Raw genomic sequence first — 26,410 nt, forward strand, 5'->3', positions numbered from 1 at the left:
TGCTATTCTACCATCAACCCAATCCACAGCCTGAAGCGTAGGCCTCTCCAAAAGAATTCGTAACAAGTCTTACAAGAATGTTTCTCAGGCTGTGCTAGTATGTGTTACTTAGATGCTGGCCCAATTCAAGCATGTTATAAAAATAAAGCCACCGCGGGGATTGAGTTCACAACCAAACTGTGGAAGGGGCTTGTAGGCGCATATGGAGGTATCAAGAAAGCGCCCCCACACTACTCACCACATTATAGATGCGTCAACACAACAAATGACAAATCCATTTGAAAGAGCTTGGCAATTACATAGCACAAAAGGCTTAGGATTTAGCACCAGGAGTGGTGCTATAGAAGGTAATGAGGCCCTTGAATGACCTCACTAAAGATTATGAAGGAGCTTCAGTACAATGTGAATAACAAGTGGCAATTGTAAGCAGGTTTTATATAAATACCTCATCTGCATCATGACTAAATTGCCACAAATAAATTGAGGGTGGACAATGCTGAGCGAGCTAAGGACACGAACTTTCACATAGATCAAATTTGAAAATCTTGCAGGAAAAGCCTAAATTACATGGTTCGGAGCACGAAAATACCATTGTGGTTCTGACCAAATTCTGCTGCTACTGCAGTATCTCACTACAAATCCGACGACTCATAAATTGCCTCAACAAAAGGGTATCAGAAACAAGCATAAAATGAGGGTGCGATGGCGACATGGCCCATCTTAAAACGAAATACAGAGAAGCAGAAAAGCACCACCACAAATACAAGAAAACCATGAGCAAGTATCCTGAAATTCGAACTTCTCATCACCCACACTCCTATAACAATTTTACACTCCCATCTGAATGAGACAGCTTTCACCTATGAAGCAAGGCCATTGCTCAACCATTCCACTTGCCTATCTCAATCCACTAACTAAATGAGAATAACAGCAAGTTTAGGAGCAACAGTATAACTTCACCATACTGAGCCACGTAATATCTTTTGATGGCTAGCGTCGTTGGCTGTATGAATCAAAACCACCAGTATCAAGAAGGAACATTCCCTTGCAATCTTATGACCTGCACAAATATCACATTTACCACAAGCCAAAACAAGCACAATTCAGGTGTCAATCCTTCACTCTGCAGCTTTATACAGCAGAAATGCACAGTTTCTTTGGGGGAAGTAAGCAACAAGGACAAAGCCTACGCACATTTGTAGACAAATTTTCATGATTTCAAATCTTCAGACATGGCTGATGGTATACAATGTGTGACAAGAATTTCTTCGGTAGCAGATTTAGCTTTCTTTGTCTCTAACACTATCATCTGCAACAGGAAATAAACCACTGATTTAAGTATATAGGGGGTGTAAAAGAACAAAAACAACCGACTGCAATCCAAAACTACCTGGTGATACTCAAGATCTAGCCTCAAAAACTCCTCTTTACAGGTCTCCACCATGTGCGCTAAATGCTTCAAATTTCTTACAGAAGTTCCATTCAATGCTAAGACCTTTCCCAACAACAAACGATAACTTAGCCAAGCTTAATAGTAAAAAATGAGTTGGAAAGTGTTCTAATACAGCAACAGAGAGAGTACCTGAGTGTTAACTATGTCCTCATAACCAATGTTAATATCAGCAACCAATACCTGTGATCAAACACAGCCTCCATACTTATGACAGATTGATTAAACTAGACCTTACTTCATAAGTTTTTCTTGTAATCAGACCTGGGAAATGACGACCAGCTGCTCGTCTTCTGTTTGAGCCATGGAATACAGAAGCTTGTCCAATAGTTTCACAGGTGCATCATAGTCATAATCTTTACCATACTACAACAGACTCAAACACACACTTCACATAAGAAAAAAATTCTCACCAACTGCATTTATTTGTAAAACATATGTTTAATGTAGTGATGCTTGCCTCAGAACGAAGATAAGGCACAGAAACTGCAGCAAAGACAATCCCTGCTAAAATGTAATAGGAAGGCGGCCGACCCTTTATGTGTGCTGGCACTAAACGTTTATGTGTATCGAGCTGTACATCAAACTCCAAAAACTTTTTATTCCTAAGAATTCTAACTCGTGCTTGCTCGCCTGTATACTTCTGCGAGACGAGGTAGCTGAAACCAATCCTTTCTCCATGGCGAAACGGAACTGATCAGAACATTCACGCAAAGAGTTAAAAGAGTTTTCAATACGAGAAAGGGAGTACAGCCCTCATGAAAATATCATGCACACCTGTTCCATCGTTCGCTACATCAATTCCGTCGAAACTCAAAATAATATCTGAAGACTGTAAGTGCTTAGCTGCTGGAGCTGTTAGCTCAACCCTCCTGACACGAACGCCCTTCTGTTGAGGGTCCATCCCCAGTGATTTTCTTAGGTCAGGATTCTCGATTTTCTGCCAATCTATTCCAAGGATAGGAAACCCTGTTTAAAAGCGGTCAACCTTTATGAGTGACGAACACTAGAATACAATTATAGCTTTAACACGGTTACCCAAAATTTAACCTGTGTAGTCTCCATTCCGCTCAAAATCATTAATAAAGTGGTTAATTACAGGCGTTGGTATGACATAACCAATGTTTTCAGCATCTTCATGTTTGAGAGACTGAAAAGCGATCCCCACACATTGCCCTTTCGCATTGAAAGCAGGACCCCCTGAGTTTCCAGCATTTATCGCTGCATCAATCTGCAGAGAGATTAGACACTCACTATAGAAAATATGCCAGCAAAAGCAAATTACCGTCTCATCTTGGAAATCAAAACAGCCTTTCTGGGCAAAGTTACAAATTACTTTCGTAAAAAATAACAACAAAAAATAGTGTAATGTGATAATTTGAAACAAACTTTCTAAGAATAGTTTCTACTGTACTCGTATGATTAATTTACCATGTTTTCGTGCATGATACAAATCGACATACAATGTTTTACATAATTCGTGAATTAAAAAAAAAGTGTTTGACCTTGGTCATTCATCAGTGTCATATTGACCTTGGTCGTTCATCAGTGTCATATGCAATTTTTTCTAAGGACGAGTTTTTTAACTGCAAATAGCTCCATCCAATTAGTATCTGGTGTATGTTTATTCTTGAGGAGGTGACTTTTCCTTTAGTTTGATAGCTGTATGCATTTTCAAATGGTTGTGATATCAATAAAAATTGTTTTCAGGTACATGTTAAAGTAGACAATACGGAAGGAGAGAGAGAGAGAGAGAGAGAGAGAGAGAGAGACAACACACTCGGCAAATATTACAATGGGGGTTGGAGGTCCTTATGATATCATTTACCCCTCAACAGAATTGCCCGACACAATTCTCATGTCAGACAAATTTAACAAATACCTAAAATGACAAAATAAATAAGGATTGCATTGGGCATTCACTTGAGATGCATAATTTAACACCCTCTCTTCAGCTCATAGTGGACATATGTAGGAAGACCAAGTCAAATAAGAAGCTACCATGGACACCCCAATAGTACGTCTACTACCAAATACACCTCGGATTTGCAACTGTCAGCTTGTCAGCATGATAAAGATGCCATCTTGAGCACCAGTCGCCTCATAGAAAGTTGAACTATGCTACGTCCGAGAATCCCCATTCTTGAACTATGAACACATCACATCCAAGATACATGAGCTTTGAACCACACCCTATCCATAAACCCGCCAACAACAAAGAATTTTCCTAGATGAATCCAAGATAAGCCCAGATTCACCCTTCAAGAAAAGTGCTCATGTAGTCACCCACAAAACAATATGACCATCAGCTCCATCATGCATAGTATTGACTAAATACCACGAATCCCCACTAACGTCGTCAATGCCCAATAGTGGGTGTAGAACTAGGTACTGACATATGCTCCCAAACACCACACACACACACACACACATGAACATACATCAACACAAAGTTCAACCTACTGAGTTTTTGTCATGACTCCGAAGATCAAGGACAGACTTAAGCCATACTGAAGCCTAGCGCTAAAAGAAGCATTAAATCAGAACGGACAACAACTTCACAATGTGAAGTCTGCATGGCACCGAAGCCTTCCATCAAGAGACCCCTGTGCATAGGAAATCTCCTTTTCTTGCAACGGCTCATACATGCCTTGTGTCGGACGGAGCCTGTAAACCCTATGTAGGAGCCTATAAGAACTCTTGCATCCTTGGGTTCTTAACCAATTGCTGAAAGATTTCCATGCAGCTTTAAACAACCTGTCCTCTTCTTGAAGAGTTGAAGGAACTTTCTTTGTGCCATGTGAGGAAAATCCCTCTTCAAATATCTCCTCTCTCTTCTCAGCCATAATGATATGCTCTGTGTTGCTTTCACCCACAACAATCCACACAACAATTTTTGAAGAAAAAGTGACTATCTTGTCGATGGAACCATATAACGGGCCTGTACACAATAGAGGGTAGTACTAATTCAATTAGCTATTAATTTCACAAAGAGGATTACGAAGAAGAGAAAAAGAGAGAACACTTGTGTCCAGTCGCTAGAATGCGATGTGCAATGTAGACAGACACCCTGTTGGCCCAAAAGTCTGGCGCCCCTTGCGGTATTTCTTTAACTAATTGAAAAGGAAATCCCCAAGTAATCTTAACACTAGCCTTGTAAAAAATTAGCCACTTTTGTGGCTTTTTGAGACTTTTGTAAAAAAAATTCCAACACACTATGTCAGTTATCTCTATAGAAAATTCTTTCGGGGAATTATGACCAACACCCAATATGAGTTGATAAATAATAGTACAGAGCTAAATGACGATCTAAAGGTGTCTTTCCATTGCCATCTTCTACAACTAATTTGTGCGAATGGACAAATTTTTTCTATTCTCTTTTGAAAGTAAATCAAATCATTGTAAAGCAGGCCCAAACTTCTTTGAAAAATCCCTCAATATGTATGTGATAGATGTATCAAGATTTTTTAACCCATATACAAAGATTGCCAACATTTTTTACTTCTCCAAGTTAATAGTGAAGTGCAGTTTTACGTATAATTAGCTAATTTAAAAAAAGAAAAAAAAGTTGAATTTTTCATGTAAATTGTGTACTTCGAAATTTCTTGAAACCATAATTCAAGTTTCATGAAATTTTGATGTCATATACAAAAGTTATGTTTCATTTACTAGAATCCTGATGTGAGCCATTTTTGTGGCTTCAGCAAGTTTCGTGGCTCATTACAAGTCTAGTATTACCAAGCTGTCCAAACCTGCCGAGGTCTCTAATTTCATATTCTAACCCAATTTCGACAACACGAGGACACTATAATACACAGAGGCCGAAAACACGAGTTGGGGGTGACTTCCCCTGCAAAATAGGATCTTTTTTGAAGGCTGGCGAGAAAATTCAGAATGGTGTTAATCACTGCTTCAACCTCTAACAAGTGCCCAAACTCGTATAGAATAACACTCTAGCTTCCCCGAAGCTTCTGTGATGTTTTGACGCAATTTCAAAGCGAAACCCTAAACCTGAAATTTTTCATAGCAAGCTGTAATTGTATATTTAGGGTTGATGCGGACAGAGCGAACACATCTACACGCATCCCTAGTCCTTCCACACACAATGGGACACTTCCACTTGATTTGGACGAGTTTTCACACGCGAAAACTCTCCAAATTCACAATTCTTCACGACAAAAAACCTACGTACATGTAGGGGATTCGCAACTAGCTAATCTTGTTTCTATTCAAAAGGCTCTTGCCTTGGCAAATGCGCATAAATCCACACAATTGTACATAATCAACTGAGAAGCCCATCTAGTGGGGCATTACAATCTGAATGTGTGGGATAGAGAGTTGTGCGAGAGCAAATCGTCACACTACATAAGACAAGGGAAAACGCAAGCTTTACATTAAAGTTGTAAACCTGAAAATCCACTCACAAAAACTGAAAATTGACCACATCTCTCTATTTGGGCGCCCCCCAACTAGGAAAGACCTTCTGGCATGTGTTTTGATCAGTAGGTGGCTCTCCTTCAGCCATGTGTCCACTATGCTCCTTACGGTTCAGTTTCCTAACCCCTCCCAACTTATAAAGGTGTCAGTTGTAAGGTGCAGCAGAATGAATGTTGAACTTTGCTCAAGATGAGTGCTCTGAACTGTGCTCAAGGTTCCTTTTACTTATAAAAGGGAGAGCCTTCCGTTCCTTTAGTGAGAGAGTGCAATGGACACAAACAAAGTGAATGGACACTGTGAATGGAAGTGCATGAGACCGAGAAATAGAGAGAGAAGAGAATACGACACCAGAGACGTTGTAAACCCTCCTCCAAAGGGCCCCACTCTCGATGGCGAGAGTGGTCTATGCTATTGATTGCACAATCTGGTACAATGGCTGATGCAAATCTAAATGCTTGCTATGTCGAGGCCGACGGTGACGAGACTATGGCTGAAAACTGAATATGCTAAGGGCTGAAATCTGCAAATCTTTATTTGCTGAATTCTGACTCTTTATGTCAATGACCATGCCCATCACGACGATGCAACGACAACGCACTGAAAACGCAGATGCCTTAATCTGCGTTTTCTGGGCTGAAACTGTAAACCTTGATGAATCTCACTGTGCGGCGAGGATCAGCCGCGGGAAGGTGATATCTGCGAGGTTCGGGGGGTTCTACTGCTGTGCTTGACTGCTGAAAACTGAAAACGCTGGTCTTCTTGCTGGTCTTGTCGCGAAGGTTTGCAAAAACGCTGATGACTTCAGGTTGAGGCAAAAACGCTAGGCTGATAAATGATCCTTCTGCGGTGAATCTGCTAACGCTGGGGCTTCTGCTTCTTGCTATCGCCAGAAATCTACAGGATCCAAAAACGCTGGCTGATCTGGTCCAAAAACGCTAGGTTTATGCTGTGGAGCAAAAACGCTAGGCCTCTTGGGGGTTCTGCTGAGAAGTTGTCTGTTGAGCGTGTGCTCCTGCTGCCTCTTCTGCCAGAAAGTGCTAACTCTGGTTTGCTTATATATCATCTTAGCAAAATTGCGCTACCTAGTTTCCAACAAAAGTCACTTAAAAATGATAAGTGAAAAATGTATTAAAAAAAAAGGGAAAATAGGTCTATGCACTGTAAAAATGCTACTGATGGGATCTGACTGGAATCTGATGGTCATGCTGTGTGCAACCAGAGGATATGCATCTAATCTAAGTGACTGGTCATGCACGATCTCCGAACAAACTCACAAAAGTGCCAGAACACTTCCTATTCTAGACTGACTTGATTGAACTGAACCCTGTTCATGTTGTAGCTTGTGTCATAATAATCAATATCTAATTCTCCTAAATGATTTTCTCATGTTAAATTGATCATTTAATATGGGGAAGTGCCCGGGTAGAAAAAGCTAGAATATTGGTTAAGCTAGCAGACCGGCCACAGTAGGGATCCAAAGGAGGGAAAATAGGGATCCAAAGGGGGGGCCATCTGCAAAAGAGCCATGTGCAACAATGGGCTAAAAAGACCCTAAGGTTCAGCCCATTAAGACTTCCAAAATGCTAAGGTTCCAAAATTCAAAGGTTGTGTCCAAAGGTCAACCATAGGGGAATTGGATGCTGTGTGTATACAAAAAAGTCTTTACAATCCCTACTTAGGAGGGGGCGAGCCTTGCATGTAGGGGATGAGAGAGAAAGCCACACACACACACACAAGCTCCCTTTACACAAAGGGAATGAGGGACACATGTCAGCTCCCTAGGCCAGATGCCCACAAGGTGTACCCAATTCCTCTTGGATGGCCTTGGAGGTGGACCAATGAGAATTAGGCTAGAGTAAATCTAGTTTAATTAATTTAAAAACACTTAATAAAAGAACCAATGAGAATTAAGTCCTCTAGCAGACTATTGGACAGTCTCCCGAGGGGTCCAATGAGCATTCAGCAGCCCAATGGCTTGCCTGATTCCTATTGGCCAGGAGGCAAAGGGGTCCAATGAGAGTTTAGTTGAATTATTAAATTACCTAAAGCTCTCACAAAAGGGGAAAGGGGGACATATGTCAGAAGGCTATCACTTATGCTGCTTAATTGTCATTGGCTAGCCCTAGGGAGGTCCAATGAGAGGACAGCAAGAGCAAATAGCAAGAGGGCTCGCCCAAGAGAGAGAGAGGGGGCTGATTTTTGCAAGGCATTATCACACACACTCTCACACGGTCTATGTGAGAAGCAAGAAAAAGACTATCTCTTCCCAAGCTTTAATGGAGAGCTCATCACCTACTCCAAGCTTGTGAGATAGAAGCCTACATCGACACACTCTTGGCATGTGGATGCAAATCCCACCAAGAGCCAAGCTCCAATGCATGCTCATCTCCTCTACCAAGCTAATTACTAAGCTTAGCTATGCCAATATGAGTGATTATGTGAGGAGATGTACATCTTTCTCGTAAGATACTCCTTCTTCCTTTCAATCTACTCTCATACCCTGCTAGCTCTCACCATCTTCGAAGGTGTGTGAGGTCTCGGGTCTGAAACCGGGGATAATTGATGTTGTGTTTGCTAAGTGTTTTGCTTAGTGCATGAAGCTTTCATCTTCATTGCACTAGCTAGTCTTGAAGGAACACAAAGAATTGTATTGTACAATGTCTCTCTTGATGGGAGAAACCATAATACAAAGCCTTTTGGAGGGGGGACCGGCTCCATGTAAATCCGGTCCTCAACTGTTGTCAATAGCTTAATTTCTCTCTCTTTTGAAAGTATTGTTCATGCTATCTAACTAGGTGTTATGCTTTTTGTTGCTCTCTCCACCCAAGCACTCTTGTAATTCTCGTTAGGAATCTATTCTAATGAAATGCCCACTATGTTCATGCTAATTTCCGCTACACACAAGTTTTTAGGCCATTAAATGTTACAGCTTGTCCACGGACACATAGGGTTGGATATGTCACGTGACATCCCCTCCTTTTCAAAGTGAGGTACTGGTACCGAACTGTATGGCGTCAAGGGAGATCACCAATAACATCCGGAATCCTGGAAAGGACTCTTCGCCGGCCCACTCTGATGTGTGGGTCGTGGGATACTTGAACTTCATAAAGGTCTGCAACGCTTGCTTCTTTGGGCCGCGCCGAAAGCGACACTAGATCATCGGTAGCTCCTTCAATGTTTCAACTTTGTCTATCGACGTAGGTCCAACTTCTTCAAGAATCTCCAAGGCTGAAAATTCTTGAAACCGCTTCCAACACAAAAACATGAACAAACCTATTCTATGTAAAGTGAGTGGAGAAAATCTTGTCTTCCTAAAAGACTGTGCATGCAATGTAGATGAACAAATAGATAGAGTGCCAAACCGTTAACCACACACGCGCAAACAATGAGATTGAATCTTTCTCTTCTGATCTAAATCAATCAACTATGGCAATTCACAACGGAAATGCCCATGCTTGGTGCTCATACTTTCTTGTGCTCTTTCGACAAATGAATGTGACTTCCTTGAATGCGTACTTTTCAGCTTTTCATGAATAATCCGCATACATCCGTGCTCATTCATGAGCGAAACGTGCTCAACGAACGATATGTCAGGCCTAGGAAAGGGATCACATAAAGACGCTGACTAAAATATAGGAAACGATCATGAATAAAACACTCGAACAATGCGTGCTGACTAATCATTCAAACACATAGTACTTCCTGTAAGGGTTCTTTGGACCTAAGCTCCAGAGCAAAGATCGCTTCGTCGTGTTTGATAGAATCTGCCTGGGGGGGTTCTGTGGACCTTGACTCGAGAGCCAAGATCGATTCTTCGTGATTGATCGAATCTGCAATGAGGTGTACTTCACTAGAGAAAGTATCAACTAACACATCATCCTTGTGAACAATCACATCATCTTCATGCAAATGCTTGTGAGAAATCACATCTTGATCATCATGCAAATCATCATGCTCATCATTATCATGTAATTCACCATGCTTATCATTATCATGCAAATCCTATGTGTCTTGCTTTGGAGAAGAAGAGGCAGAAAGAGTCTCATTTTCCCGAATCTCTTGCATCTGTGCCTGAACTTGAGAAAAGAGTCGCAACATTTCTTTCATGTGGCGATCGTTCATTGCTTGTCTTGCTTTGTTCTCGCGATCAAATTCTGCTTCTCTTTCGTCGCGTTCACGTGCTATGGCTGCCATTCTTTCTGCGTACTTACGATCAATTTATGCTTTTCCTACTGCATTTCTTACTTCGCATTCTAACTTCCTTTCCATAAACATCTGGTCCAAAGCCTCCATAGGAGTTAGTGCAATCCTTGGCGTCGATGGGGAAGGAGGAGGGTCGAAAAAACCTCCTGGTGGGGAAAGTCCTTCTTCGCCTCTCTCATGCTCATCACCTCCAAGCGAAGTATCCATTTCGCTTAGAGTGATGACCATCCACTGAAGTCTTGGGTTCTTGTGGGTTCTTGTGGTCTTGAGTTCTTAAGTTCACTAGGATCTAGGGTTCTTGGGTTCTTGGGGGTCTTGAGGTTCTTGAGGTTCTTGAGGTCTTGAGGTTCTTGAGGTTCTTTAGGTTCTTCTTTCACTTGCAATCTGTGTTAGAGAAGGATCTTCTCTTTACCCGAGGTCTTCTCTTTCCTACGGGCGCACCCCTTGGCGGCCTTGCGCTCACACCAAGGTTGCTTTTTCCCACCTCACGTCGATCGGCCAGCCTCTAAGTGCATGGTCCGCTCTCAATGAGTGAAAAGAGGCACAAGGGGAGGCTGAACAAACCCTTCTTTCTTGGGTTTCCTATCACTCTTCAAAAACACGATTAGGAATCGACACGCCCAAGAGGACTTGGGTTACGAGCGACCGCGACAAGCAAAAATAATTCTTGTGGTCCTTGTGGTTCTTTCCTTGAGTGATACAGAACACTGCCAAAGCTCTGATACCAATGTAAGGTGCAGCGGAATGAATGTTGAACTTTGCTCAAGATGAGTGCTCCGAACTGTGCTCAAGGTTCCTTTTACTTATGGAAGGGAGAGGCTTCCGTTCCTTTAGTGAGAGAGTGCAATGGACACAAACAAAGTGAATGGACATTGTGAATGGAAGTGCATGAGACTGAGAAATAGAGAGAGAAGAGAATACGACACCAGAGACATTGTAAACCCTCCTCCAAGGGCCCCACTCTCGATAGCGAGAGTGGTCTATGCTATTGATTGCACAATTTGGTACAATGGCTGATGCAAATCTAAATGCTTGCTATGTCGAGGCCGACGGTGACGAGGCTATGGCTGAAAATTGGATATGCTAAGGGCTGAAAACTGCACTGCTGAATTCTGACGCTATGTCGATGACAACGATGCGACGACGACGCGCTGAAAACGCAGATGCTGAAATCTGCGTTTTCTGGGCTGAAATTGTAAACCTTGATGAATCTCACCGTGCAGCGAGGATCTGCTGCGGGAAGGTGGGATTTGCGACGTTCGGGGGTTTTACTCTTGTGCTTGACTGCTGAAAACTGAAAACGCTGGTCTTCTTGTTGGTCTTGTCGCGAAGGTTTGCAAAAACGCTGATGGCTTCAGGATGAGGCAAAAACGCTAGGCTTGAAAATGGTCCTGCTGCAGTGAATCTGCTGACGCTGGGGCTTCTGCTTCTTGCTATCGCCAGAAATCTGCAAGATCCAAAAACGTTGGTTGATCTGGTCCAAAAACGCTAGGTTTATGCTGTGGAGCAAAAACGCTAGGCCTCTTGGGGGTTCTGCTGAGAAGTTGCCTATTGAGCATGTGCTCCTGCTGCCTCTTCTACCAGAAAGTGTTAAACTCTAGTTTGCTTATATATTTATTATCTTAGCAAAATTGCCCTACTAGTTTCCAACAAAAGTCACTGAAAAATAATAAGAAAAAATGTCAAAAATAGGGAAAATAGGTATGTGCACTGTAAAAATGCTACTGATGGGATTTGACTGGTATCTGATGGTCATGTTGTGTGCAACCAGAGGATATGCATCTAATCTAAGTGACTGGTCATGCACAGTCTGCGAACAGACTCACAAAAGTGCCAGAACACTTCCTATTCTAGACTGACTTGACTGAACTGAACCCTGGTCATGTTGTAGCTTGTCCACGGACACATAGGGTTGGATGTGTCACGTGACATCAGTGCCTTGCCGAGTGGCCCAAATTCCATTTACACGCTCCATACACATCAGAATTCAGTGCTAACTCGCTCGACCAGTCCTCGATTGACCGACCTTGATTCCCGATGTGCGAAACATGTTTGGCTGCACCGTTTCACATTGGCCATGCAATGTCCACTTGCACCTTTTCAAGGCGTTCGAGGGAAAACAAGTAAAAATAAAATAACTAAAATATGTAGTACATATATAAAGAAGGCAACAAGAAAATAAACCTCCTCGGGACACAAGCATGCACACACCTAGTTCACGCCGAACATGTGTTTCAATCTTTTAGCCATCTCATCCTGTCCATAACTCTTTGAGGGACCCTTCTCCAGAAGCTCTTTCACTCGGTTCATAATTTCCTCGTTTTGGGCTTTGCTAACACGATAAGATGATCAATTAGGTAGCGTGGTGCTGCGAATCCAATCAATGATATGATCCTCACGACGCCGAGGAGGTAACTTCCCTGGTAAGCCTTCGGAGAAACAATCAGATTGAGCTTGCAGAAAGTCTTGACGTTCCTTCTCAAGATTGGACAAATTTGAATGTCATCTAACTCATCTAAGTATATAGAGTGAAAAAACAGATTGGATTTCATTAATTTGGAAATGGTCGAAGCCGATACAAGTGAGACAGATTCGCCCTTTAATTTTACATCTAGGACTATATATCTACACTTCTCTTCTTCAAAGTCGCTTTTCTCGCCCTGTAGTCGACCATTGAGTTGTTCTTGTGGAACCAGGGGATTCCCAAAAGGACGTCACACCCCTTCAAAGGCATGATGTAAAAGCCCTCGTGTCCTAGATACCCTAACAATGCAACCGTAGATTGCCTATGACAGATGTAATGGCAACATCCCGTCTTGGTGCCACTAGAACAACCTCAGCTGGTGGTCCCATTTCCTCTGGCGTCGGCACTTGGCAAGCCCATCCTCACATCTGTAACATTTACCCACTTTGTAGCATTTGGCGTGCTGCTCTGCTAACAATAGAGGGCCAGAAGTTTCTTTTTTTGTTGCTTTCCCTTCCTTCTGTTATCGTTGTTCGATTCTTGTTTGATCCGAACTCCTACAAGCTTGTCTGTAGGGCACGTAAGAGTGCCCCCGTGCATTGCAAACCCTTCTTTGGCATGTCCCATTAGTCGTTGCATGGACAGGAGTTCTACTGCAGACAATAATCCCGTATCTCTTTAGTTAGCCCACAACAGAATTGCTCAATCTGTTGCTTGAAGATAGAAAAGTATCCCAAAATCTCCAATGTGTCCTCCTTGGTCATCCTCAGATGATTCCAAGTTGTGATGACATCTCATTCGTATTCTTGAGTGAGCCATGAAGCACTGAAAACTCACTTGAAGTGTAGTCACTTCGTTGGTGCTTCCCTCCGTAGAAGTAGTGTAGATCAACAGGGTTAATGTGTTCCTCTTGAGATAGGACGTCGCTCTTCGTACCGTGGAATGCTCTGAGTAGCGTCCTACAGAGTAAGCGATGTCAAATTGTTGGATAAAAGCGAGGGCCTTGTGGGTTTCCTTAAAGCCAGAAAACATCTCGAACTTTTTTGCATGTCCACCCTCCTTGAGATCCTTGGGCTTCTTGCCCTTAACCTCGAGGTAATCGTATTGGTTGGCTCTGTATAGGTACTTCCCCTTCATTGTGTACATAAGCTCATCAGAATTCGAGCTCTGGAAGGAGGAAGAGTCCTCATCCGAACTGTCTGCTTCCCCGATCTTTTACAGGATCTACTCCTCTTTGCCTTCTTGTCTTTACCATATATCTGAGTCTTTCTCCTCTTCTAGTTCTTTCTATCCTCATCACTTTAATCAAAGGAAGAACTCTCCGAATGTTAGAAGAGGACGAGGATGAACTGGAGATACCCTCAAAACAAACACATTTCTTTGTCTTTGGGCATTCTCAAAACTAGATTTCCGACCCAAGTAGCCAGGATAGTCTATTGATCGACCCCTCTTTCTCAGTTGTCTCTTGGTCTTCACGAGTTTGTTGACTCGCTTCTCTACCGCTTATCAAATTCATCCTCTCAATACACTCTCTAAGTTGGTGTTGCCGATGTAGTCGTCTACTTCAAGCTTTACTTAAGAGGTGAACGGATGGCGGTACGCCATCGAGAATGCATCTTGTCAAGTGGGTGCTTCATCAAAAAATTTGCAAATTAGGGATCCTTGGCGTACTAGAGCATTTGTCCAGCACAAATGTCGACCTGTTGTTGACACTGCATCTCCATTCTTTCGTATTCACTAGGTAGAGATGGACCATACTCTTCTTCTGAGTCTTCAGAGGGTGGCCGGTGTTCGTTTGAATCTCCGTTGTTCTCTCCCGAGCGTGCGTGACCGGGTGCCACAATTTCCTCCTCGCGGGATTCGTCCATAGTCACAAGGGACGCATTCCGGGACGGGGGAACGGGGGACGGGGGACGGGGCTGAAATGGATTTTTAGTGTAAAAAAGAGAGCGGGACGGCAAGTGGGGACGGAAAAGTGGGGACGGGAAGCCCGAAAAAGGGCATCCCCTGTTACTATGGATTCGTCGACCGAATCCTTGTGTGCTGTAGGTAAAGGGATCAGATTGTCACGTGACACATCCAACCCTATGTGTCCGTCGACAAGCTACAGCATGGCCAGGGTTCATTTCAGTCAAGTCAGTCTAGAATAGGAAGTGATTTGGCACTTTTGTGAGTTTGATCAAAACAGACCGTGCATGTCCAGACACTTAGATTAGATAGACACTTAGATTAGATGCACATCTTCTGGTTGCACACAGCATGATCATCAGATTTCCATCAGAACCCATCAAGGGCATGTCACAAACTACTGACGTGTCAAAGCCCTGAAGAATAAAGCCAACTTGCCGATATCGGCCGAGGGGCCTAAACCGTAAGAAGAACAAGTAACAGAAGAAGAAGTCCTACCAACTTATGGGGACCCCGTCCGATGGGGCCCCAAGTGACATAAAGACATTAAAAATAAAGCAGAACACACTCAAAAGACTTTGCATATCAAAATATGATGACGTGGCACCTGTACGAACGTTCCGAAATTTGTGGCGAATTTTTAGGGAAATCTCAAAATTTTAGGAAAGTGATTTTTTGGGGTCAGCTTTTCGTATTGATGCTTTTAGGCTTTGGGCCTTTAAATATGAGCCTTGGGGGCCCTCTCTGGCACTCTTCAGCGCGCAGATTGCACAGGAGGTGCTCCCCGGCTATTGTACTTTGTAAATCAGCAATAATATAAAGAAATACCGAAAGGGGCACCAAGGTTTGGGGCCAATACTCTCTGGCATGGAATTTCGCCATTCCGTGTCGCGTGTCGTGTCTCTCTCTATTTTCAGTTCAGTTGTTATTGAAGTGCTAAAAGTATGTTCTTTTCTATTGGCACATGGTGCCCGTCCTGTGACAATGGTATCAGAGCATCAGTCGTGTGCTTTTCTGAAAGCATATCGGTCCCACAAAAGAGCAGACAGAGCAAACCAAAGACTTCTGGAATATATTCGAGGTATCTTCGCTCTCCATATATTCGAGCCCTCCAACGGACTTATTAGCCACTCCCACCCTTACTTTATCGCACATCGGGCGCGCTCCCGTCTTCACCGCTCATGTCTTACAGGGCATAAGTCATTAAGATCACTTGCAAAAGAAGGATAAAGATTTGTTTCGAGTCACTGTTTTTCTCAAAGGTAGTGCCATGCAGATGTTGATAGCTACCAAGCAGCATATTCCAAGTACTTGGCAAGCTTTCAAGAAAAATTTTGCCCGAAGTTATATGGTTTCTGACATCTTCCTTCGGAGTGCAACTTCTGGCAAAGTGGGGTATCCTGAAATGCTTGCCATGGAAACCCTAGCAGATTATATCTTGAAATTTCTCGACATCTCTCAGTAAGATGTCTCTTCTTGAATTGATAACCTTGGAGGTTCGGTGCGATTGCTATCTTGGGACTACCATCGTCGCCAAAGAAACACTGTTTGTCCAAGAGCTAATGGACCATGCTATGCTCGGCTACGACCCTATGGGATGAACCTAACCCTAATTTTTGGTGCAGGTTTCAAGATGGAAAGTCAATAGACTTTTCGAGCTCTACTGATGTCAAGATTGCTTTTTAGGTTTGAATTTTGTTTGAGAACTTGTTTGGTGATCTTGTTTGAAATGGATGGTATCTGTTTTGAACCTGTTTCGGTGCAGATTTGAAATGTTTGACTCTGGTTTTAATACTGGTTTCAATGATTGGTGATTTTACTCCCGGGTGTAGTGAGAAATTATGTTTGAGAATGCTTGTTCATACTCATGGCCCGGACCCTTCTGGTTATTTGCGAGGAGAGTATTGAATGATTGAAATATTTTTACTCATGGCCCCGACCTTGTGGTTATTTACGGGGGGAGTATTGAATGATTGAAAAGTGTTGTTTTTACTCATGGCCGGGACCCTTGTGGTTATTTACGGGGGGAGTATTAAGACGTCTGAGTAGTAGTTACTCTCACCACCTCCAAACGACGCAGGCTGCGGTCTGGGGGGCGTTTGGTTGTAAAAGGCCTCTATATCTCATGGCCCGGACCTTTTTAAGTTATTTGCGAGAGGAGTGATGAGGGAGTCGTTGAACAGCTCATGGCTCGGGCCTGGATGGTTATTTGCGGGGGAAGTGTTCATCGACGACTTTATGTTTCTATGTCTTGTAACATGCATATGTAAGCATTTGTGCTGCATTCTGATGTGCTAACTACTGAATATTCCTAATTGGATGAGATTGCCTGGGTATGTAATTTTTTAGTGCATCAAGACACCCGTGGAAGATAAGTATGGTCTGGGTGTGATGGCTAATTTTACTACGCCGGAATATCAAGAGTTCCGATCTGGACGAAAGGAGAAGCTAACTCCTTGATCAAAACAGCCGAAAGGAGAAGCTAACGCCTTGATCAAAAGAGCAGAAAGGAGAAGCTAACTCCTTGATCAAAACAGCCCAAAGGAGAAGCCAACTTGCAGATATGGCCGAGGGGCCTAAACCCTAAGAAGAACAAGTAACAGAAGAAGAAGTCCTACCAACTTATGGGGACCCCGTCCGATGGGGCCCCAAGTGACATAAAGACATTAAAAATAAAGCAGAACACACTCAAAAGACTTTGCATAATATGATGACGTGGCACCTGTACGGACGTTCCGAAATTCGCGGCGGATTTTTAGGGAAATCCCGAAATTTTAGGAACATGATTTTTTGGGGTCAGCTTTTCGTATTTGATGCTTTTAGGCTTTGAGCCTTTAAATATGAGCCTTGGGGGTCCTCTCTGGCACTCTTCAACGCGCAGATTGCACAGGAGGTGCTCCCCGGCTATTGTACTTTGTGAATCAGCAATAATATAAAGAAATACCGAAAGGGGCACCAAGGTTTGGGGCCAATACTCTCTGGGTGGAATTTCGCCACTCCGTGTCGCGTGTCGTCTCTCTCTCTCTTTTTCAGTTCAGTTGTTATTGAAGTGCTAAAAGTCTGTTCTTTTCTATTGGCACGTGGTGCCCGTCCTGTGATAATTACTCTCTTTCAAGAAGAGGAGATGTCACAAACTGCTGACGTGTCAAAGCCCTGAAGAATAAAGCCAGCTTGCTAATATCGGTCGAGGGACCTAAACCCTAAGAAGAACAAGTAACAGAAGAAGAAGTCCTACCAACTTATGGGGACCCCGTTCGATGGGGCCCCAAGTGACATAAAGACATTAAAAATAAAGCAGAACACACTCAAAAGACTTTGCATATCAAAATATGATGGCGTGGCACCTGTACGGACGTTCCGAAATTCGCGGCGAATTTTTAGGGGAATCTCAAAATTTTAGGAAAGTGATTTTTTGGGGTCAAGTTTTCGTATTTGATGCTTTTAGGCTTTGGGCCTTTAAATATGAGCCTTGGGGGCCCTCTCTGGCACTCTTCAACGCGCAGATTGCACAGGAGGTGCTCCTCGGCTATTGTACTTTGTGTATCAGCAATAATATAAAGAAATACCGAAAGGGGCGCCAAGGTTTGGGGCCAATACTCTCTGGGGTGGAATTTCGCCACTCCGTGTCGCGTGTCGTCTCTCTCTCTCTCTTTTTCAGTTCAGTTGTTATTGAAGTGCTAAAAGTTTGTTCTTTTCTATTGGCACGTGGTGCCCGTCCTGTGACGATTACTCTCTTTCAAGAAGGGGAGATGTCACAAACTGCTAACGTGTCAAAGCCCTGAAGAATAAAGCCAGCTTGCAGATATCGGCCGAGGGGCCTAAACCCTAAGAAGAACAAGTAACAGAAGAAGAAGTCCTACCAACTTATGGGAACCCCGTTCGATGGGGCCCCAAGTGACATAAAGACATTAAAAATAAAGCAGAACACACTCAAAAGACTTTGCATATCAAAATATGATGGCGTGGCACCTGTACAGACGTTCCGAAATTCGCGGCGGATTTTTAGGAAAATCTCGAAATTTTAGGGAAGTGATCTTTTGGGGTCAGCTTTTCGTATTTGATGCTTTTAGGCTTTGGGCCTTTAAATATGAGCCTTGGGGGCCCTCTCTGGCACTCTTCAACACGCAGATGGCACAAGAGGTGCTCCCCAGCTATTGTACTTTGTGAATCAGCAATAATATAAAGAAATACCGAAAGGGGCGCCAAGGTTTGGGGCCAATACTCTCTGAGGTGGAATTTCGCCACTCCGTGTTGCGTGTCGTCTCTTTCTCTCTTTTTCAGTTCAGTTGTTATTGAAGTGCTAAAAGTCTGTTCTTTTCTATGGGCACGTGGTGCCCGTCCTGTTGACAGAGCATTTTTACAATGCATAGACCTATTTTCCCTATTTTAGCCAATTTTCACTTATTATTTTTAAGTGACTTTTGTTGGGAACTGGGTAGGGCAATTTTACCAAGCAAGTATATAAGAAACCCTAGCGCTAGCACTTTCTGGTAAATGAGGCAGCAGGAGCATTGCTCAACAGGCACCTTCTCAAGCAAGACTACCCCCAAGAGTCTGGCGTTTCCTTCCCACAGCAAAGCCAGCGTTTTCACCTCAGATCCAAACAACGTTTCCTTCAAGAGCATAACCAGCCAGCGTTTTGCACTTGCGGCAACACCAGCAGCAGCAAAACAGCAAAATGCCCAGCGTTTTTGCAGAAAGAACCCAGATCAGCCCCTAGCGTTTTTGGATCAGCACGGACCTCAATGTCATTGCAGCTCCGGCGCTATAAGGCAACAAGAAGACCAGCGTTTTCAGTTTTCAGCAGTTAGCACCCGCAGTAGAAGTCCTGAACCTTGCAGATCTCACCTTCCCGCAGCAGATCCTCGCCGCACGGTCAGATCCAGCGAAGTTTGCAGATTCAGCCTGGAAAACGCAGATTTCAGCATCTACGTTTTCAGCACGTCGTCATCATACCGTCATCATTGACATCGTCACCAACATAGAGTCAGAATTCAGCAAATAAAGATTTGCAGATTTCAGCCCTTGGTGTGTTCAGATTTCAGCCGTCTCGTCGTCGTCCTCATCTTCGTCGACATCGTCGGCAAGTCCAAGCATTGTAGAGATTTGTGCAATCAATAGACGACCGCTCTCGCCATAGAGAGTGGGACCTTCGGAGGAGGGTTTGACAACATTCTGGTGTCGTATTCTTCTCTCTCTATCTCTCCTTCATTCACAGTGTTCACCACTTTGTTTGTGTTCATTGCACTCTCTCACTGAAGGAACGGAAGGCTCTCCCTTCCCTAAGTAAAAGGAACCCTTGAGCACAGTTCGGAGCACTCATCTTGAGCAAAGTTCAACATTCACTTCCGTTGCACCTTACACAGATCCTTCATAAACGAAGAATCATCTGAGCTCTGATACCATTGTAATAGACTTGGAACACTCCAAGCCGAAGATCTAGTGCAACACACGCGAGAAAACTGAAAGAGCTGAACAAAATCAAAAGAGAGACGACATGGCACGGCGAAGTTCCGCGCCCAGAGATATTGGCCCCAAAGACTGGCACCCCTTCTCGGTACTTCTTTATTATTATGCTTCAAAAGATACAATGTTCGAGGGTCCTCTTCTCTCCGCAGTGCTCCCGAGCTAATCTGGTGAGAATGAGGCCCAAACGCTTTATTTATAGGCCCTTGGCCTGCCAAAAGCAATTTACATAAAAAGCTTCAAGTCTAAAAGCATCATGTCCCAAAAGCTAGCGCCAAAAATCCCCAGCACAAATCACGGAAATCCATATGACTGCCACATCAACAATCAACGCAAAGCGCGGGCATCCATACAGCTACCACGTCATCACTCCTCCACGCAATTTTTAAGGCTAGGCATAATTTTTTAGGTTTTTAAGCCCCTTGGTCGGGGTACCATAAGTTGGTACAACTTAAAAAAATTAATGCCCTTTAATTTAGTCCTTTCGGACAGGCTCTGTAAGTTGGTGAAACTTCTTCTGCTTCTTTCATTAGGGTTTTGACCCCTCTCTGTATGGAGTCTTTTAGGTCATGCCATGTCATCACTTTGTGATATGTTCCCGAGCCACAAAATGTATCAGCATACAATATGAATATACGCACAATTTCGGGGCGGCATTGTACGGAGTCTTTTAGGTCATGCTACGTCATCACTTTGTGATATGTTCACAAGCCACAAAATGTTCACATATCACAAAGTCTTTTAGGTCATGCTACATCATCACTTTGTGATATGTTCACAAGCCACAAAACCTAACCCCTTAGGCCCCTCGGCCAGATGTCACGTGCACATCTAACCCTATGTGCATGTGGTTGTAACTCCTACTTCTAGGGTTAGGACAACCTAGGAAGTGTTATGGCAACCTTGTGAGCCTGTACACAGGCCGTGCATGTTGAGTTACTTAGTAGCTGCATACCAACCCATTAGCATTAGCATCAATACCCTACATCAAGCACAAGCATTTTCACCGCATGGAACCTTTTTCCCTTTAATAAAGTGACTTTTCAGTTTCCTGGTCATGGGGCATCAGGGAGACTGCTCCACACAGTTTTATGCACCTATATAAGTTGCCCTTGGGCGCTAGAGATCACCAGAAGACAGCCAAGGAGCAGTAGCACCAAGTAGCACCCACAGTACCAAGTCAGCCTTAGCGTTTTTCTCAAGCAGTATCCAGCATTTTTGCATCAGCATTTTCAGCAACAGTAGCGTTTTCTCTTTCCATCGCATCCCGCCGCAGTAGCACAGTAGATCAGCCATACACTCGTCGTGGTCGCCCTTACCATCGCAACCAAGAGCATTTTCAGATTTCAGCCCTCGGTTCAGCCAGCGTTTTTCAATTTTCAGCCATCGTCGTAGCCGACGACAGTAGATCAGCCCGTAGCCTCACCGCACTTGGCAAAATTCCATCAACATCCATAGCGTTTTCAGTTTTCAGCCCATTAGCCTCATAGTGTCAGCCTTGACCGCAAGCACCATCATCGTCGTCAAGCATCTCAGCATTTAGAACCATTGTACCAGACTTTGTGCAATCTAAAGCAAATACCTCTCTAGCAATAGAGAGGGGGGCCCTTGGAGGGGGGTTTGGGACCCCATCTAGTGTTGATCCTCTCTCTCTCTCTCTCTCTCTCTCTCTCTCTCTCTCTCTCTCTCTCTCTCTCTCAGTTTTCCATTCTCTTTTGTTTTGGTCTATTGCACAATCTCTCATTAAATCGAGGAAGGCTCTCCCTTCCCTTAAGTAAAAAGAACTTTCAACACATACTGATCACTATCCTGAGCATACACCATCATTCACTTCCGCTGCACATTACACCACATCTTCACCTATTCTTCTGGGTAGAGTTTTTTAACTCTTAACCCCTTGTCCTCTCGCCCAATCCCTCAAGTTGGGCATGCCACATCACAACTTGTGACATCAATTGTTGGTTGCGCCCCAAAAAAGAAAGAACTAAATTGGAATCACCCAAAAGATCCCTATTGGTAGATGATCATTGCTGGCTACTTTACCCATGGCTTTAAAAGCTGCCAAATCGCAGGGCTAGAGCTCATATGGGTTCACCAAGAAAAGAGGGAGAGATGGCTGCTACAAAAACACAAATAAACATGGGCACAAGGATTCGGCATTGAGCATTGAGGCTCACTGATGGTCGACCTTCTAGTGAAGATGGTTTCTTCTTCTATTAATTTAATCCTTAACTTGAAAAGTATTAAATGCCATAAGTTCTGACGAAAGTATCATTGAAGTTTGATAGCTATATTACTACCGGTAGTTTGAGCCAACTCAAAGATTATTTGGTCTTCTAAACAACTTAGTCCTTAGAGATGGCAATGGAAAGACACCTTTAGTCTTTAAATTGTTTTGCTCCTTTTTAATCAACTCATATCGTGTTGGGCATAATCCCCCAAAAAGGGTTTTATATTTATGCATTTCCACTCATACTGTGTGCTAAGGGCCAAGGCATACTCCCCCAATAGGATTTATGTATAGACATTAAGAGACTTAATGGAAATTTTTTGCCAAAGTCCTTTAAAGCCACATTTCCTATGCATAGGTTGGCCAAATAGCTGCAACATTCCTTCTCACAAAATTAGCGCCCAAGAGTAGGTGGCGGTTTGTGTAAAGCTAGCTCCTAGGTAGACCTTACTTTGTGAATTTAAAAACGCACCTAGTTTCTATTAAACTAAGTAGGTGGAAGGAGAGGTTCGACAAACACGGCCGAACACTAACCAAGCTAAATGTTACTAGTACAAGAGTAAATAACGGACCTTCACTATGTGACTTGACCAAGCCAAAAGTTCCTAATACACGAGTATGCAATGGTTCTAAAATATATTGACTTGAGCGAAGTGACTCTAACAAAGCCCAATGCTGCTCCACTACCAAACAAGTGCGTAATTAATCTTCAACTCCTCAACTTGAGCAAAATGACCCTGCCAAGCCAAATGATGCTAGTAGGCTAAATGATGTTAGTACATGATGGAACTTAAACACCTTGACTTGAGCAAGCATGATAACAAAATGGCATTCTCTCCAATGTGGGACTTTTTATGTAGAGAATGAAACATTCGTGCACAACAAGAATTGCAATGACATCTCTATGCATGAACACTATTTAAGCCATGGTTTCAAGGACCACCAACCACTTGAAATACACCCATGAACCAATCTATGATGTGCGCACCAGCATAAGAATAGTAAGTGAGAATACTATACTAAAAAGATTGAACAAGTGCATGTCCATCATTTTGTAAGAGATTCACAAAATTAGCGGAATTTTCTATTGGCAATGAGCTAACATCCACACTTGAACTTTGCGTGCCCCGAATTGATGGTTGTGTCACCGCGCACGTAAACCCTCCAACCTTCTTATTTGCATACAAGTACTAACATGGTAAAAAAAAGCTGCACTAGCATATTCTCTTTGAACCAATAGCAAGTGTTTACCTGCACACCCAAAAGCTCCGTTGCTCCATGTACATAGGACGTGACTTCAATCCTTGACACCACTCCACTTGTCACAGAGATAGTATCACCACCAATAGGGTAGCCAACGACCGTGACTGCATCTTGCAAACTTGGTAGTGCCCCAAAATCTACGGGAGAAACCCCCTCCCAAAACTCATCACTTTTTACAGTCAACAAGGCTGCAAGAACAACATCCAAAGCTGTAAGCTGGAACTCAACAAATTAAAGGCAAATCCTATATAAAATAAACAAAGCTTAAGCAAAAATGCCTCTGTCCATATCCCCTCACAAAAAACCCTCTCTTACCTTGGCAAGCATCTAATATGATTGGTAAAGCAGCCGTCACAAACAGCAAGGACAATCTCATTGAAAGCACAAGAACACATTCTACCACATAGTAGGCTTAAAGTTAAAACTAATTTACTCAAATGCAGTCCAATCTGATGAAATAAAAGGAGAAAAGGTAAGCTACATACCAATATCACATTCAGTTCCAATAGCAAGAACTGTTGCTAAATACTTTGTGTCAGAACCACGCCTCTTGACCTTGACTTGGGTGTGATGCTCTACAGAATGTGCGTTTGTCAGAACCCTTCTGCCACTAATAATAAAGCCACTGCTGTTTGAGCTAAATTGACGCTTCATTTGCCACGGCAAAGAGAAGTTAGGCTCTGTATGCACACAGAAAACCTTCACAACAGCATCCATGAAGGGAGAATGCTTGACTACTTCCTCCATCATCATATCAGCATGGGCAGCGTGGGCTGGTTGAGCTGATATGGACATAGGCAACCCCAACAGAGAAGAAGACTGATGTGTTGATTTGTGATACCTCCTATTATGAGGCGACAAATTCCTGTCTGAAGAGCGCTCAAGTTTTCCCTGCATGTTCATCGCAGCTTGTCCTCCATCTGCATGATCATGCCCTGTTCCAGAGTATCCACGCTTACAAGGACGATCTCTGTTCTTCAGCCTTTGCACAGCTGTATCACGATCACGAGCATCCATGTCCTCAGGTGAACCATCACCACCATTTGCAATAGAGCCTAAAACACCATTTTCTGCCTTGGCATTAGAGCCTGAAACAACAGCAGCTGCTTTGTTTGATCCTGGAAGAGGGGTCGAGCTAGAATGTTTGCGGGGTCGACCCCGACCCCGACCCCGACCCCTTTTAGCAGATGAGTTTGATGACAGACCTTCTGCACTCAAATTCAAAACCTTGCGAGGCCGGCCCCGCTTCCTTTTTTCAGACGTGGAAGGGGTAAAATGATTTGCACCCCTAGAACTCAAGCTCCGTGTCCGTTTTTCCGAGGCAGGGAGGGAAAAATGTGTTGCAGGACTAGGGCTGACACCAGAATCCTTGCGTGGCCTGCCTACCTTTCTCTTCTCTGTGGCTTCAGGGGACATTGAAGCATTTTCATCGGCGGGAGGACTTTTCCGAGGTCTACCCCTCTTTCTCTTCACCTGCTCGATATCCTCTTCTGCCATCTTTGCTCTGTTAATGACCAAAAAACCTCTTAAAAGACGGAGAAGAGGTCACTGCTAGATATGCTCTGCATATGGCAGAGCAACCGTCAAAAACTAGTATCAAGTTGCATGTCGCATGCAAATAATTACGCCTCTGATTACGAGGCAAACCCTAAAATACCCACAAAAAATGACGCAGAATGAATTTACATCCCAATGGCATACAAGAGCTACATGTGGTTCCTGGAGCAGTTCATGCAAACAGAAAACCTGAATCCGTCTGCTTCAGCAAGCAACAAAAACTCGCTCGCAGCAAAGCAACGTCTTTTACGCGATGCCTAAACGACAGAAAGCTTAAGGATTCCGCTGCCAGCACCGTTTTTACCTGTAGAGGAGCTGACTCGCCGCTGAGCGGCTGGGTGGGTCGTTGGGAGAAGCCCAGGGAGTGTTTTCAATGTAGTAGGCTCGCCTCAGCTTTAAGTGTCACGGGGTCCTAACCATGATCTCGGTCGTCGATGCGTAAAAACCAAACTAGGGATTTCGAGTTTAGTTTTTATGGTAAGGTCCACAAATACTAAACTCGAGATCTCAAGTTTAGTTTTTATGTCGAAATCTATTGTTTTACGTTTAAGTTTATGAAATAACACGTTTATTTTAAAAAAACGCACGCGAGCGTGATGGTTAAGGCCCCAGACTGTCAAGCTAGTGGTGAGGGTTCAAATCTTTGTTGGGGAAGCATGGGCATCCCGAGATTAGACCCCGCTTGGCCGATAAAACCTAAACTCGGGATCCCGAAATTAGTTTTGAAAAATCTAAACTCGAGATCTCAAGTTTAGTTTTAGCAGATCGATGGGTCCATATTGATCCCGAGATTAGTTTTGAAAAATCTAAACTCGAGATCTCGAGTTTAGTTTTAGCAGATCGATGGGTCCATATTGATCTTTCACTTGGGACCATTGATCCCATGGTTGGGACCCCATGGCACTTAAAGGGGAGGCTAGGCTCGTGAAGAGAGTGTCCACTTGGGTGTTTGGAAAGAAGTTTCTTGGAAAAGAGTATGTGTTCCTGCAATTGATTCTCGCTATTGTTTTATTCATAAGGTAGCCTATTTCATTCTTACCTCGGAGTTTCATAGGCAGACTTGAGGATGCGGGGAATGGTTTTGAATAGTCCAAACAAGAGGTGAGAGGATGGTTATATTAAACAAAAGTACAATCATGTGGCATTCAAAACCATAGGAACTTCTAGCATTTTGCATACTAAAATTGGATACAGTTGTGTGAATTAACGAGTTTAATCAAAAGTAGACATAAATTCACCTTAGCATAGATTACATTTTTTGGTGCATAACAAAACATCATTTCCACTTACAAATTACGAGCATGCTTACAACCAAAATCAAGAAAAAGATCATTAACATAAGATGACACAAGATTGATGGCAAGAATTCATAAGGCCAAACCCCCCCCAAAAGGCTTTTCATTACTCGTGCTCTTGAAGCTCTTTACAACAA

General features: G+C 43.3%; 1 protein-coding gene across 3 annotated transcripts; it reads right to left on the reverse strand.

Annotated features, from left to right (window-relative positions):
- Positions 1-506: 506 nt before the first annotated feature.
- Positions 507-25,419, reverse strand: DEG9 (DegP protease 9). Of its 3 annotated transcripts, none has more exons than XM_086486366.1 (11): positions 25,283-25,419; positions 23,907-24,925; positions 23,410-23,609; positions 2,501-2,681; positions 2,228-2,419; positions 1,911-2,143; positions 1,715-1,816; positions 1,583-1,633; positions 1,391-1,495; positions 1,195-1,309; positions 507-1,060 (listed from the first exon to the last, which is right to left on the reverse strand). In XM_086486366.1, exons 2-10 carry the CDS (start codon positions 24,916-24,918, stop codon positions 1,211-1,213), a joined length of 2,175 nt encoding a protein of 724 aa, XP_086342492.1. In that variant the 5' UTR covers positions 24,919-24,925; positions 25,283-25,419; the 3' UTR covers positions 507-1,060; positions 1,195-1,210. The 3 variants fall into 3 exon arrangements, with proteins under 3 accessions (XP_086342492.1, XP_086342493.1, XP_086342494.1); XM_086486367.1 differs by having other exon boundaries at positions 23,907-24,983; XM_086486368.1 differs by having other exon boundaries at positions 23,907-24,969; positions 25,283-25,399.
- Positions 25,420-26,410: the final 991 nt, after the last annotated feature.

Source organism: Adiantum capillus-veneris, chromosome 17 (assembly GCF_014529385.1).
Source record: "Adiantum capillus-veneris isolate H3 chromosome 17, ASM1452938v2, whole genome shotgun sequence".
NCBI classification, from domain to species: domain Eukaryota; kingdom Viridiplantae; phylum Streptophyta; class Polypodiopsida; order Polypodiales; family Pteridaceae; genus Adiantum; species Adiantum capillus-veneris.

Bases quoted from the DNA above. Each gene is read 5' to 3' on its own strand.
- DEG9 (XM_086486366.1), bottom strand. From the start codon at position 24,918: ATGGCAGAAGAGGATATCGAGCAGGTGAAGAGAAAGAGGGGTAGACCT. The intron at 23,610-23,906 runs GTATGTAGCTTA...TTGTTCTTGCAG, and splicing joins TGGAACTGAATGTGATATTG to CCTTGTTGACTGTAAAAAGT. The intron at 1,817-1,910 runs GCAAGCATCACT...AGTCTGTTGTAG, and splicing joins TGCCTTATCTTCGTTCTGAG to TATGGTAAAGATTATGACTA.